The following is a 12,623-nucleotide window of genomic DNA, read 5'->3' as shown; positions in this document are numbered from 1 at the left end:
CAAACAGAAGGCTAGGAGCCCTCGGCCCCTGAGCACCATTGCTCACGTCCCCTCCACCTCCCTAGGACCATGGGGATCACTGCAGTTGTTCTCAGCTACATTGCCCAGAGCCTTCTGCCTCTGCACAAGGGGACAACAGGGCCCCTGGCCTCCACTCCTGGAACTGATGATGCTTAAGTACCCACTAGGCTCCTACCAACCTGCCAAATTCACCTGGCACACAATCTACAGAGAGGCCACTTTCTGTAGAACGAGAAATAGCTTATAGAGAAGCAGAGAGCTGTGGGGTTCTGGCCTACCTGCAAGGTATATTGTGTTCTGTCATATATTTCCTGAGCCTGTTTTGGCCTGAACAAAGGGAGCAAGCAGGATCACAGCATTACTACACACACCTGGCCTCCCCACTCCAGGGCCAATCCTTAGGCACCAGCTCAGCTCCTGCTGATTTGCCTGCCACTGCCACAGACACAGCCTACACTGAATCTACATCAGGCCAGTTTTTTTCACAACAGGGAGAGAGCTATTTTGTCTCATTCTTACAACCCACAAAGTTAAAAATATGAAAAAATGAAGTATCTTTCAAATAAAGGAATGAGAGGGTTAAAAAATCTTAAGAAAACGGAAATAATAATTTGCCTGATAAGAATCCAAAGAGGCAGTCATAAGGATGCTCACCAAACTCAAGTGGTCCTTGGGAAGAACATCAACAAAGATTTGAAAGTATAAGAAAGAAGCAAGCAGACCTGAAGGGTAAAATGGAAAGGAACGTACAGTAGGAAGGAAAAACTACACACGTTCAGTTGGTTCCTCTATGCAAGGGTCCATCTATGATACTGAAGTGGGCAGATAAATCTGCAGACCACTTATAAGACTTGTGATCTTATGAGACTGGCTGGAGAGGGATACTGCAAAGGGTTTGATTTCCTAAACTGAGAGTCACTGGACACGCATGCATGTGTGCACAAACACGCAGGTGTCTGCACACACAAAGAATTAGCCTAACTGGCCCTGGACAGGTAGCTCAGTTGGTTAGAGCATCATCCCACTATACAAAGGTTGCAGGTTCAATCTCTGGTCAGGGTACATACAAAAAAGCAAGCAATGATTGCGTAAGTGGAACAACAGATTGATGTTTCTCTTTCAAATCATTTTTTTTTTAAAGGGCAAAGGACCAGAATAGACATTTCTCTAAAGAGCTCATGCAAATAGACATGAAAAGATGCTCACCATCACTAATCAGGGAAATGCAAATAAAAAACACAGTGAGGGTCAAGATGGAGGGGTAGACAGACATGCTGTGTCTCCACATCTAAGAAGAAATACAACTACCTCAAAACTAAGAACAATCAGAAGTTCCAGAAAATCAAACTGCATGGAAGTACAGCAAACGAAGATATAAAGAAGAAATACTGATCCAGACAGGTAGGAGGGGTGGAGGCAGGGCGGAGAGGACACGGTGTGGTGGCGGCAGCAGCGGTGACAGTGGCAGGCAGAAAGCGCAGTCACAGGTTTTAAAAAGTCAGGAGGGACACCTGGGGATTGTTCCCAGCTCCACCAAACCTCATAGCCCACGGTCCCAGCACTGGGGAAAATCAAGCCTCATTGCTTCTGACTGCAGACCAGTGGGGGTTGGGGTGGAGGCAGAAACTGCCCATCTCAGCAGAGTCGGCCTGTTTAAAGCGCCCCCACGGTCCTAGAATGTCCGCAGACCCACCCACTCTGGGAATGATGGCCAGGGCAGCAGCTAGAGGGGTGCCAGTCCTGTGCAGAAGTAGGATAGGTACCTGGGAAAGGGGCGAGTGCTGAGCAGGTGGCATTGTTCCCTCTTGGACCCCTCCCCACATACAGCGCCACAACATTGTGAGACAGGTCACCCTGTACTGACGAATCCCTAAGGCTCCGCCCCTTACAACAGAACAGGAACAACAGCTCTACCTGGGACATGGAGGCAAACAAACACAGGAGCCTGTCAGAGTGAGGAAACAGAGAAGTATGGCCCAAAAGGGGAAACGGATCAAGGTTCCAGTGGGAGAATTAAGCGACAAGGAGACAGCCAACCTAACAGATGAGGAGACAGACAACCTAATAGACACAGAATTCAAAACACTGGTGATAAAGATGCTCACAGGCTTGATAGATACGCATAAGAGAAGAAGTGAAGGTTATGCTAAGCGAAACGAAGGAAAATCCACATAAAACCAATGGTGAAGGGAAGGAAACCAGGGTTCAAATAAATGATTTGGAACATAAGGAAGAAAAAAAAGTCAACCAGTGCAGAATGAGGAAGCAAGAATTGAAAAAAAATGAAGAAAACTTCCCAAATTTTGTGAAGAAGATGGACATACAGGTCCGGGAAGCGCGGAGGATCCTGGGCGAGCACTGAGATGCCAAAGGTGAAAGATAAAGACAGAGCCCTGGAGGCAGCAAGAGAGAGGCGGAAAGTTGCCTACAGGGGGCTGCCTATATTACTACCAGCTGATTTCTCAGAGGACACTTTGCAGGCAGGGACTGGCAAACAGTATTCAATGTGATGAAAGGCAACCTGCAACCAGGATTACTCTATCCAGCAAGGCTATCATTTGGAATGGAAGGGCAGATGAAGTGCTCCCAGACAAGGTGAAGCTAAAGGAGCTCATCATCACCAAGCCATTATTATATGAAATGTCAAAGGGACTTACTTAAGAAAAAAGATCAAAACTATGAACACTAAAATGACAAACTCACAACTATCAACAACTGAATCTAAAAAAATAAAAACAAAATCCAACTAAGCAAACCAGAGTAGGAACAGAATCATAGGTATGGGGATCATTTGGAGGGTTATCAGCTGGGAGCGGGGAGGGGCAGAAATGGGGAAACGGTGCAGGGATTAAGAAGCATAACTGGTTGGTACAAAATAGACAGGGGGGATGTTAAGAATAGTGTAGGAAAGGGTGAAGCCAAAGAACTTATATGCATGACCCATGGACATGAACTAAGGGGGGTGGGATTGCTGGAGGGAAGGGGGGTACTGGGCAGAGGGGAGCAAAGGGGGAATAACTGGAACTACTGTAACAACATGATCAATAAAATATACTTTAAAAAAAAAAAAAAAGTGAGCCCTGGCTGGTGTGGCCTAGTAGACTGAGTGCTGGCCTACAAACCAAAGGGTCATGGGTTTGATTCCCAGTCAGGGCACATGCCTGGGTTGTGGTCTGGGTCTCCAGTTGGGGGCACAGGAGAAGCAACCACACATTGATGTTTCTCTCCCTCTTTTTCTCCCTCCCTTCCCTCTAAAAATAAAATCTTGAAAAAAGTAATCCATAATGAGAGGCCATCTCACACGTATCAATAAGTCAATAAGTAACAAGATGGCAAGGATGTGGAGAAAAGGGAACCCTCATGCACTGTTGGCAGATTTTAAATTTGTGTAGACACTATGTTAAACAGTATCGAGGTTCCTCAAAAAATTAAACAGCTGCTTATGATCAAGATGGCAGGAGAGGCAAACTCTGTTCGCCTCTACCCACTACCACATTAAAATTATAAATCAATCACCCTGGAGAACCATCTGAAGGTTAGTTGATCAACTCCTATATCTGGAATATAAAGAAGCCATATAGAAACTAAGAAGGGGTGCAGAGGTGGAATGGGCTTGTCCCACACCCATGTGTGCTGTATGAAAGTTAGAAGGGACATCTCAGCGGCAGGAGCCCCACCATCAGCTATGCAGCAGCAGCTCATAGCTCATCCACTGTGGTCTCGGCCAGTCCTCGAAGTCAGTCCACCTCAGAGTCAACTGCACCCACTCACATGCCAATATCAATCAAAGCTCAACTACAACAGGAGGGCACACTTAACCAACACAAGGGGTACTCCTGGAGCACCCAATGCAGGTAACCAGGCAGACTCAACCACAGGGTCCCATGGGACACCTGCAAACAAGGCCACCCTGCCAAGACCAAGAGAGAGCAGATCTATCTAACACATAGAAACAAACACAGAAGTATGAAGGAGCGCCCCCCAAAAACCCTGGAATTATCCCTGGAGGGAGGACCCCTTGTAGTACAGGCTTCCCCCTACTATGTGAGTGTTCTAGGAACCCACCTGTATCAGTGTACCAGCTGGAGATCCTGAGAGAGGCTGTGTTCAGCTTCCCTGAAGTTTTTTTTTGGAAGACTCTTTTGACATTTTTGCCCATTTCATGATGGGTGATTTACGAGTGCACCTGCCTACACCGCGCTGTGTGTTCAGCAATTTTTAACCAAAAATGGCATGACCTCCATGCCCCACCCTCCTCCCTATTCACCTGATCTCGGCCTAAGCACCTTTTTTTGTTTCCCCGGATGAAAAATGTCCTCAAAGGGAAATATATTGCAGATGTGGAAGAGGTGAAACAAACAAACAAAAAAAGGCAGAAGCACTAAATGGCATCAAAACTGACAAGTTCAAAAACTGATCTGAGCAGTGGAAAACCATCTTGATAGGTGTACTGCATCAAATGGAGAGTACTTTGAAGATGACTGAAGTCTAAACATGTAAGAATAAATACAAGTGAAACCTAAAATACTCCCCCCAGCCCAAACTAAGTATAGTGGGCAAAAGGGCTTTGGACAGGTGTGACATACCTTGCACACCTTCCTCCCAAAAAGCCTTTTTTTTCCCTAATGTGGGACATTGAAAAATGAATCCCTGCCTTTTGTCATCTAGTGGTTATGATTTGAATGATGCCTTTTAACTCTGTTGTCCCCAGAATACAACAAGGATGCCAGCCCGTTAAATCAAGCATGCCATTGTCCGGGGACAGCCAACTGACCTAGAGTCTGCAAGATCCTTCCCCATGTGGGAAGGCCTCCCTCCCCTCCACACCCCCACACTTATTAGGGATTTCTGGACCCAAGGGTAGGTAGGACGACGACCATGTCCAGCTTGAAGCAGCTAGAGGAACATGAGACCTTCGCCCATTGTCCTTTATAAGATTATAAAGGGTCTTAAGTATGAGAGGGCGGAATTGTCCCCCCGCCCAAAATTAATTAATTAATTTAAAAAACAAGAAGAATACACAATTTTTTATAAATATATTTTGGGACTACAACTACCACAAAACCACAAATAAACAGAAGTTCCAGAAAATAAAGCTACATGGAAGTCCAATGCATGAAGTTATAAACAGGAGGTGCTCGTTCAGAGGGGTAGGAGGGGCGAAGCTGTGCTGGGGGTGGCAGCTGCAGCGACAGTGGCAGGAGTGCGGTAAGCACAGACACCCGGATTTAAGGGGAGGCAAGAAGCGCCTGGGGAGCACCCCTGGCTGCAGACCAAACCTGTCAGCTCGTGATTCCAACGCCGGGGAAGGCAGACCCCCATTGCCTCGGGACTGTGAGACCCAGAGGGCGTGGGGACGGAGGAGGAGGCTCCTGGTCTCTCAGTGGAGAGTGAACAGCAGGAATCCATCTTGGACCCCCACCCCCACAGAAAATGGCACAGCGTGGTGAGAAGGATCGCTCAGCTGTGAGGAGTGCACAGGGCTCCGCCCCCTATAGTGTAGGAAGTGTGACAGCCCCACCCAGGAAGCAAAGGTAAACACAAAACTGTCAGGATGGCACAGATCATGATAGAGGTTCCAATCACACAGCTGACCAGAGAGCAAATATATGATCTATCGGAACAGCAGATAATCTTTCTGAGGCTCAGTTCAGAGCTATAGTTATAAGAAAGCTTACAGATCTAACAGTGGATCTTAAACAAGACGGGGAAGGAATGAAGGCTAGTCCTGCTGAAATGAATGAAAACACATATGAAACTAATGGGGAGGGAAAGTAAACCAGGGATCAAATCAACAAATCAGAACATAGGGAAGGAACAGTCAACCAGTGCAAGAAGAGGAAACAAAAAGTGATGAAAATGAGAAGCTCAGAAACCTATGGGACAGCTATAAGCAGACCAACATCCGAATCAAAGGGCTGCCAGAAGGTGAAGAAGAACTAGAAATTGAAAAATTACGTGAAAAAATAATGAAGCAGAACTTCCCTAACTTGGGGAAGGAAATGGAATTACAGGTCCAGGAAGCACAGAGAGTTCCAAAAAAACTGGACCCAGGGAAACCACACCAAGACACATTATCATCAAAATGTCAAAAATTAAAGATAGAGAATCTTAAAAGCAGCAAGAGAGAAGAAGAGAATTACATACAAAGGGTTCCCAAAAAGACTCTCAGCTGATTTCTCAAAGGAGACTCTGCAGGCAAGAAGGGACTGGCAAGAAATATTCAAAGTAATGAAAAGCAAAAACCTATAGCCACGATTACTCTATCCAGCGAAGCTGTCATTCAGAACAGAAGGGCAGAGAAAGTGCTTCCAGGATAAAGTAAAACTGAATGATTTCATTAGATCCAAACCACTGTTATATGAGATGTTAAAGGGACTTGTTTAGGAGAAAGAGGATCAAAACTATGAACATTAAAATGAAAACTGTATCACAACAACCAACAACAGGAACTAGGGAACCGAAACAAAGGCAAACTAAGTAGGCAACGAGAGTGGGAAAAGAGTTATAGGTATGGGGAACATATTGGGGGGAGGTCAACAGGGAGGGGGAAGGGGGGAAAGGGAGGGAGATGGTACAGGAATTAAGAAGCATAGTAGGAGGGAGTGGAGCAGACAGGAAGATGTTGAGAAGAACTGTATGCACAACCAATGGGCATGGACTAAGGTGGGGGACAACTGGAGGGAAGGGTGTCACTAGGTGGAGGGGAACAAAGGGAAAAGAAATTGGGACCACTGTAACAGCATAATCAATAAAACATATTTTAAAAGTTTGGGGGGGGGGGTGTTTGGGTCTCTCCTCATACAGCCAAAATGAAGAGACCAAGAAACATGGTCCAAATGAAAGAACAGGAGAAAACTCCAGAAAAAGACCTAAACAAAATGGACATTTACAGTCAACCAGATACAGAGTTTAGAACACTGATAGAGTCCAGAACACTGGTTATAGGATGTTCAACCAAGTTAGGGGAAGAATAGGTGAATTCAGTGAGAACTTCAACAAAGAGATAGTGAATGTAAAAGAGGACATGGAGACCATGAAAAATCCCACTCAGAAGTGAAATATACAATAACTGAAGTGAAGACTACACTGGAAGGAATCAACATCAGTTTAAACAAAGCAGAGGATCAAACCAGCAATTTGGAAGACAAGATAGTAGAAAATACCCTATCAGAATAGCCAAAAAAGAAAAAAAATATTTAAATAAATGAGAATAGTTTAAGGGACCTCTGGGATAACATCAAAAGTACCAACAGTCACACCTTGGGGTACCACAGAAAGAAGAGAGAACAGGAATGAAAACCTATTTGAAGAAATAATGATGGAAAACTTCCCTAATCAGGCAAAGGAAACAGACATACAAGTCCAAGAAATGCAGAGTCCCAAGCAAGAAAAACCCAAAGAGGCACACAAGACACATCATAATTAAAATGACAACACTTAAAGACAGAGAATCTTAAAAGCAGCAAGAGAAACACATTTAATTGCCTACAAGGAAGCTTCCATTGGACTGTCAGCTGATTTCTCAACAGAAACTTTGAAGGCTAAAAGGGACTGGCACTAAATATTCAAAGTGATGAAAAGCAAGGACCTACAATCAATATTACTCTACACAGTATGACTATCATTTAGAATCAAACAGGAGATAGAGCTTCCCAGACAAGAAAAAGCTAAAGGATTGTAATAACTATGTATGGTGTCACATAGGTACTAGACTTATCGAGGTGATTACTTCGTATATTCGACCCTGGCTGGTTTGGCTCAGTGGATTGAGCGTCGGCCTGCGAGCTAAGTGTCGCTGGTTCGATCTTCCAGTCAGGGCACATCAGAGAAGGAAAACTCTGATTCCAAAAAACCTCCGCTGCCTTGCGGCATACCTCTTCAGGGGAAAGGCTAAGGGAGTAAACCCCGACAGAAAATCCGGAGCCGGAGTCCCTAAGGCGGTTTGACATTGTAGTCAACACCGGCAACTCCTGCGGCGCACCTGAAGCCAAGCTGTATTGACTCCGTCTTTCCCTTGGACCCTTCAGCTGCGAAGAGAGGGGGGGTCTGCTGCATGGGCAACAGCAGACCCTCCATATCACCCTGCCCAGGCTCTGTAGCTTCAGCTTCACTGGAGAGGACACTCCAGCGTCATCGCAAGATGTCGATTCAACACAGGAGGAGACAGTTACCGTGTCACTCCCGAGTCGGACTGCACAGCCATTCTCGGCGGTGCAGATAGACTCTTAAAAAGCTACACCATCGTCTCTCGAGACGGACGGCTGCCGACGACTTCGTATATTATATAAATGTCTAGCCACTATGCTGTACACCTGAAACTAATATAATACCATATGTCAACTGTAATTTAAAAATAAAAAATTATTAAAAAAAGAAATCTAAAGGAGTGCATCTCAGTATAAGAAATATTAAAAGGACTCTTTTTAAGGAAAAAATTATAAATAGTAAAATGGCAATAACTACATACCTATTAATAATCACTTTAAATGTAATTTTTTTCCCCTCACCTGAGGACATTTTTTCCATTGCTTTTTTAGAGAGAGAGAGAAAGGGGAAGAGAGAGAAGCATCGATTGGTTGCCTCCTGGGAGATGCCCGGGATGGGGATCATATGTGCCTTGACCAGGGGATAGAACCTGCAACCTAGGTATGTGCCCTGATCAGGAATCAAACCTGAAATCCTTTGGTTATAGGATGAGACTGCAACCAAACTACACCAGCCAGGGCCTAATGTAAGTGTTTTAAATGACCCAGTCAGAAGACACATGGTAGACCTAACTGGTGTGGCTCAGCTGGTTGGGCACCGTCCCACAAAGCAAAGGGTCAACAGTTTGGTTTCTCATCAGGACACTTGCCTGGATTGAGGGTTCAGTTCCCAGTTGAGGTGTATGTGGGGGCAGGAGGTGGGGCAGCTGATCGATGTTTCCCTCTCTTCCTCCCTTCCCCTCTCTAAAAATAAATAAAATCTTAAAAGACACAGGCTGGCTGAATGGATAAGAAAAGAAGATCTACACACATGCTGCCTACAAGAGACCCGCCTCAGATGAAAAGACACACACAGACTTAAAGGGATGGAAAAAGGTATTTTATGCATATGGAAATGTAAAAAGCTGGGGTAGGAATATTTATATCAGACAAAATAAACTTTAAAACAAAGGTTTAACAAGAAACGAAAAAGGACATTTCATAATGATAAAGTGATCAATCCAACAAGAGGCTATAACCCTTATAAACATTTATGCACTCAACATAGGAGCACTTATATATATATAAAGCAAATATTGTCCTAAAGGGAGCGATCAACAGTAATACAATAATCATAGGGGACTGTAACACCCTGTTGTCATCAACGGATAGATCACCAGAAAGATAATCAACAAGGAAACAATGGCCTTAAATGACACATTAGACCAAAGGGATTTAATTGATATATTTAGAGCACTTTATGCCAAAGCACAATATACATTCTTTTTATTATTATTGATGTTTAGAGAGAGAGAGAGGAAGAGAGAAAAAGACCAATGTGTTGTTCCACTTATTGATGTATTCATTGGTTGCTTCTTGTATGTGCCCTGACTGGAGATCAGACCTGCAACCTTGGCACATCGGGACAATGCTCCAACCAACAGAGCATGTGTTACCCATTTTGTACTCTCCCTTATGGGTGGTGTTCCCCATCAATGCTCATAAGATAAGCATCCTCACCTGGGTCCTTCCTTATGAAAGCATCCTTTCAAGTGCCTGTTAGCATGAGCTCAGCTGTGGGCCAGCTCAGGTGTGAAAGAGCTTAATTGAAGGGCTCAGAAGGGGATCAAGTGTTACACCTCAGTTTGCAAACTAAAGAAATATAGCCAGACACTTCAGGCAGTGGTGAAGCTGACTTATATACGGAAGAGTGGCCCCCTCCGGTTCCCAATTGGTCCATCTGTATGCAAATGAGGACTCCAAATTTGCAGTTTGATTGTCCTACACACCACTCTTGGCTCCATGTGTTCTCTGGTCAGTAAAGATGCAAATGAGACTCAATATCTCTAATCAGAGATGCAAATTAAAACCAAGAGACATCACCGCACACATGCCAGAATGGCCATCATCAATAAATCAACAAACATGCCCTGGCTGCTGTGGCTCCGTGGATTGAGCGTCGGCCTGCGAGCCAGGTGTCGCTGGTTGGATTCCCAGTCAGGGCACATGACCGGGTTGCACGTCAGGTCCCTGGTTGGGGGCGCGAGTGAGGGGCAACCACACAGTGATGTTTCTCTCCCTCTCTTTCTCCCTCCCTTCCCCTCTCTCTAAAAGTAAATAAATAAATAAATTATTAAAAATAAATAAATAAATCAACAAACAAGTGCTGGCCAGAATGTGGAGAAAATGTTGGTGTGAATGCAGACTGGTGCAGCCACTGTGGAAAACAGTATGGCGTTTCCTCAAAAAATTAAAAACAGAACTGCTTTTTGACTCAGCGGTTCCACTTCTGGGAATATGCCCAAAGAATCCTAAAACACCAATTCAGAAAAATGTATGCACTCCTATGTTCAGCAGTGTTATTTACAGTAGCCAAGATCTGGAAGCACCCCAAGTGCCCACCTGTAAATGAGTGGATAAAAAAGTTGTGGTACATTTACACAATGGAATACTACAGAGCCATTAAAAAGAAGAAAACCTTACCTTTTGCGGTAGCATGGATGGACCTGGAGATTATTATGCTAAGTGAAATAAGCCGGAGAAAAACAAATACCATATGATCTCACATGTGAAATGTAATGAACAGAATAAACTGAAGAACAGTATTGAAAAAGAGACATGGATACACAGAATAGCCAGCTGTTAGAGGAGAGGAGCAAGGGGGTAGTGGATGAATGTAGGTGACGGGATCAGCTAAAGAACATGTATACATAACCCACACTCAGGCAACAGTGGTGATGGCCAGAGGGAAAGGTGGCAGGGCCTGGGTGCAGGGGGGCAAAGGTGGGGGTGGGATTGGGACATCTGTAAAACTGTCAACAGGCTGGCAGCTCACTCTGTAGCTTTTCCCTAAAATGCAATGTAGGTGAGAGGCCCCTGTAGGCAATGGCTGCTAGACTGGTTATGAATTCAAGCCCAGTTAAGCACAAGGAGTCCTTCTTGGCAGGTAAATGTTCTCCCGGTTGAGAAATGGTTAGGACCCACACATACTAAAAAGAAAGGCCCACTGGCAGGTGCAAACAGGCTGCACTTCCTAAGCTTGCTCTGCCGCAGGTCAGAACCACCCGCATCTCCGAAGCCCAGGTTCCGTAGTCTGAACACCGAATATCGGATCCCAACGTAAAGGCTGACTTGTGGGTGGTCCGGCCCATTGCCCCGCCTCCAGCACTCCTGGACTCCATTTCCCGTGGAGCCATGGGAGGCTGACTTCCGGCGCAGGTACGGGTCAGCGCACGCGACCTCGTCCGGTTTTTTGCGTAGCCATGGAAGGTGGCTTCGGCTCCGATTTCGGGGGCTCGGGCGGCGGCAAGTTGGACCCAGGGCTCATTATGGAGCAGGTGAAGGTGCAGATCGCTGTGGCCAACGCACAGGAGCTTCTGCAGGTCCGGAGTCGGGCCGGGGGCCGAGGGCTGCGGGTTCCGCCAGGGGGCGGGAGACGCAGCTGAGGGTTCGCATGTCCCCACAGAGGATGACGGACAAGTGCTTCCGGAAGTGCATTGGGAAGCCGGGGGGCTCCCTGGACAATTCGGAGCAGGTGAGACCCTTGGGATTGGCGTGGATCGCAGGCGGAGACCGGCAAGGGGTCTCTGCGCATGCACGGACTAACAGGGCGTCGCGGTGAAACTGCTGCGCATGCGTAGTCCGCTGCCTGGGGGCGGGGGTGAGTGGGGGGTGTGTGTGTGTGTCTGTGACGGCCCTGAGCTAAGCCGCGCGCCCTCCCCACCTCCAGAAGTGCATCGCTATGTGCATGGACCGTTACATGGATGCCTGGAACACCGTATCCCGCGCCTACAATTCGCGGCTGCAGCGAGAACGAGCCAACATGTGATCAGAACGTGCTGGGCGTGGCCTATCCAGTGGGCCAACTCCACCCGTGCTTGATTACCATAAATGTGCTTTGCGAGGTGGGGGCCGGCGTCTGTGTGCTGCCTGCCCCTGGTTTATGAGGATGAGACTGGTGCTGAGACACTTGGGATTTTGCCCCGCCCCCCCTTCGCCCAGCCCACCTCCTGCCAGTGAAAGTAGTTGGGGCCTTGGGGTCTCTGGACCTTTCCAACGTGCTGGCAGCCCAGTGGCATCTCCCCTGGTGTGCCCCGGTCATCCTCAAGCCCTGGCCATAGAATTCTCCTGTGCATCTGCGGGTGGGGTGGGTATTGTTAGATCCCCCCTGAGCTGTGATCTGGGGATGAGCTAACAAATAAACTGATGAGGGAGGAGTAGAGAGAGCCCTTTGTGTCTTCCCTGCAGGGGGCCTTTGGTGTTCCTGAGTCCCCTGCCTAGACTGAGCCTCAGTCTGCCCCCACCCCATTTTTCCCTTTGGTGCTTGCAGCAAGGTTTCCTGGATGACAGGAATGTGTTCACGCAAAAAGCCTTGAAGATGAGGCAGAACTCTCATCCCGGAAGGCTGGGCAGGCT

General features: G+C 46.6%; 1 protein-coding gene across 1 annotated transcript; it reads left to right on the top strand.

The window, feature by feature from the left end:
* The first annotated feature begins 11,421 nt into the window (after positions 1-11,421).
* TIMM13 (translocase of inner mitochondrial membrane 13) lies at positions 11,422-12,427 on the top strand. The gene is made up of 3 exons (XM_090289230.1): positions 11,422-11,590; positions 11,674-11,742; positions 11,938-12,427. The coding sequence occupies exons 1-3, from the start codon at positions 11,471-11,473 to the stop codon at positions 12,034-12,036; spliced, it is 288 nt and encodes a 95-aa protein (XP_090145356.1). The 5' UTR covers positions 11,422-11,470; the 3' UTR covers positions 12,037-12,427.
* The last annotated feature ends 196 nt before the right edge of the window (positions 12,428-12,623 follow it).

This window comes from Furipterus horrens, unplaced genomic scaffold, assembly GCF_987537825.1.
Source record: "Furipterus horrens unplaced genomic scaffold, mFurHor1.1.pri manual_scaffold_10, whole genome shotgun sequence".
NCBI lineage: Eukaryota > Metazoa > Chordata > Mammalia > Chiroptera > Furipteridae > Furipterus > Furipterus horrens.
Note: the sequence above shows the minus strand (reverse complement) of the source record. Positions and strands in the feature narration are given on the sequence as shown.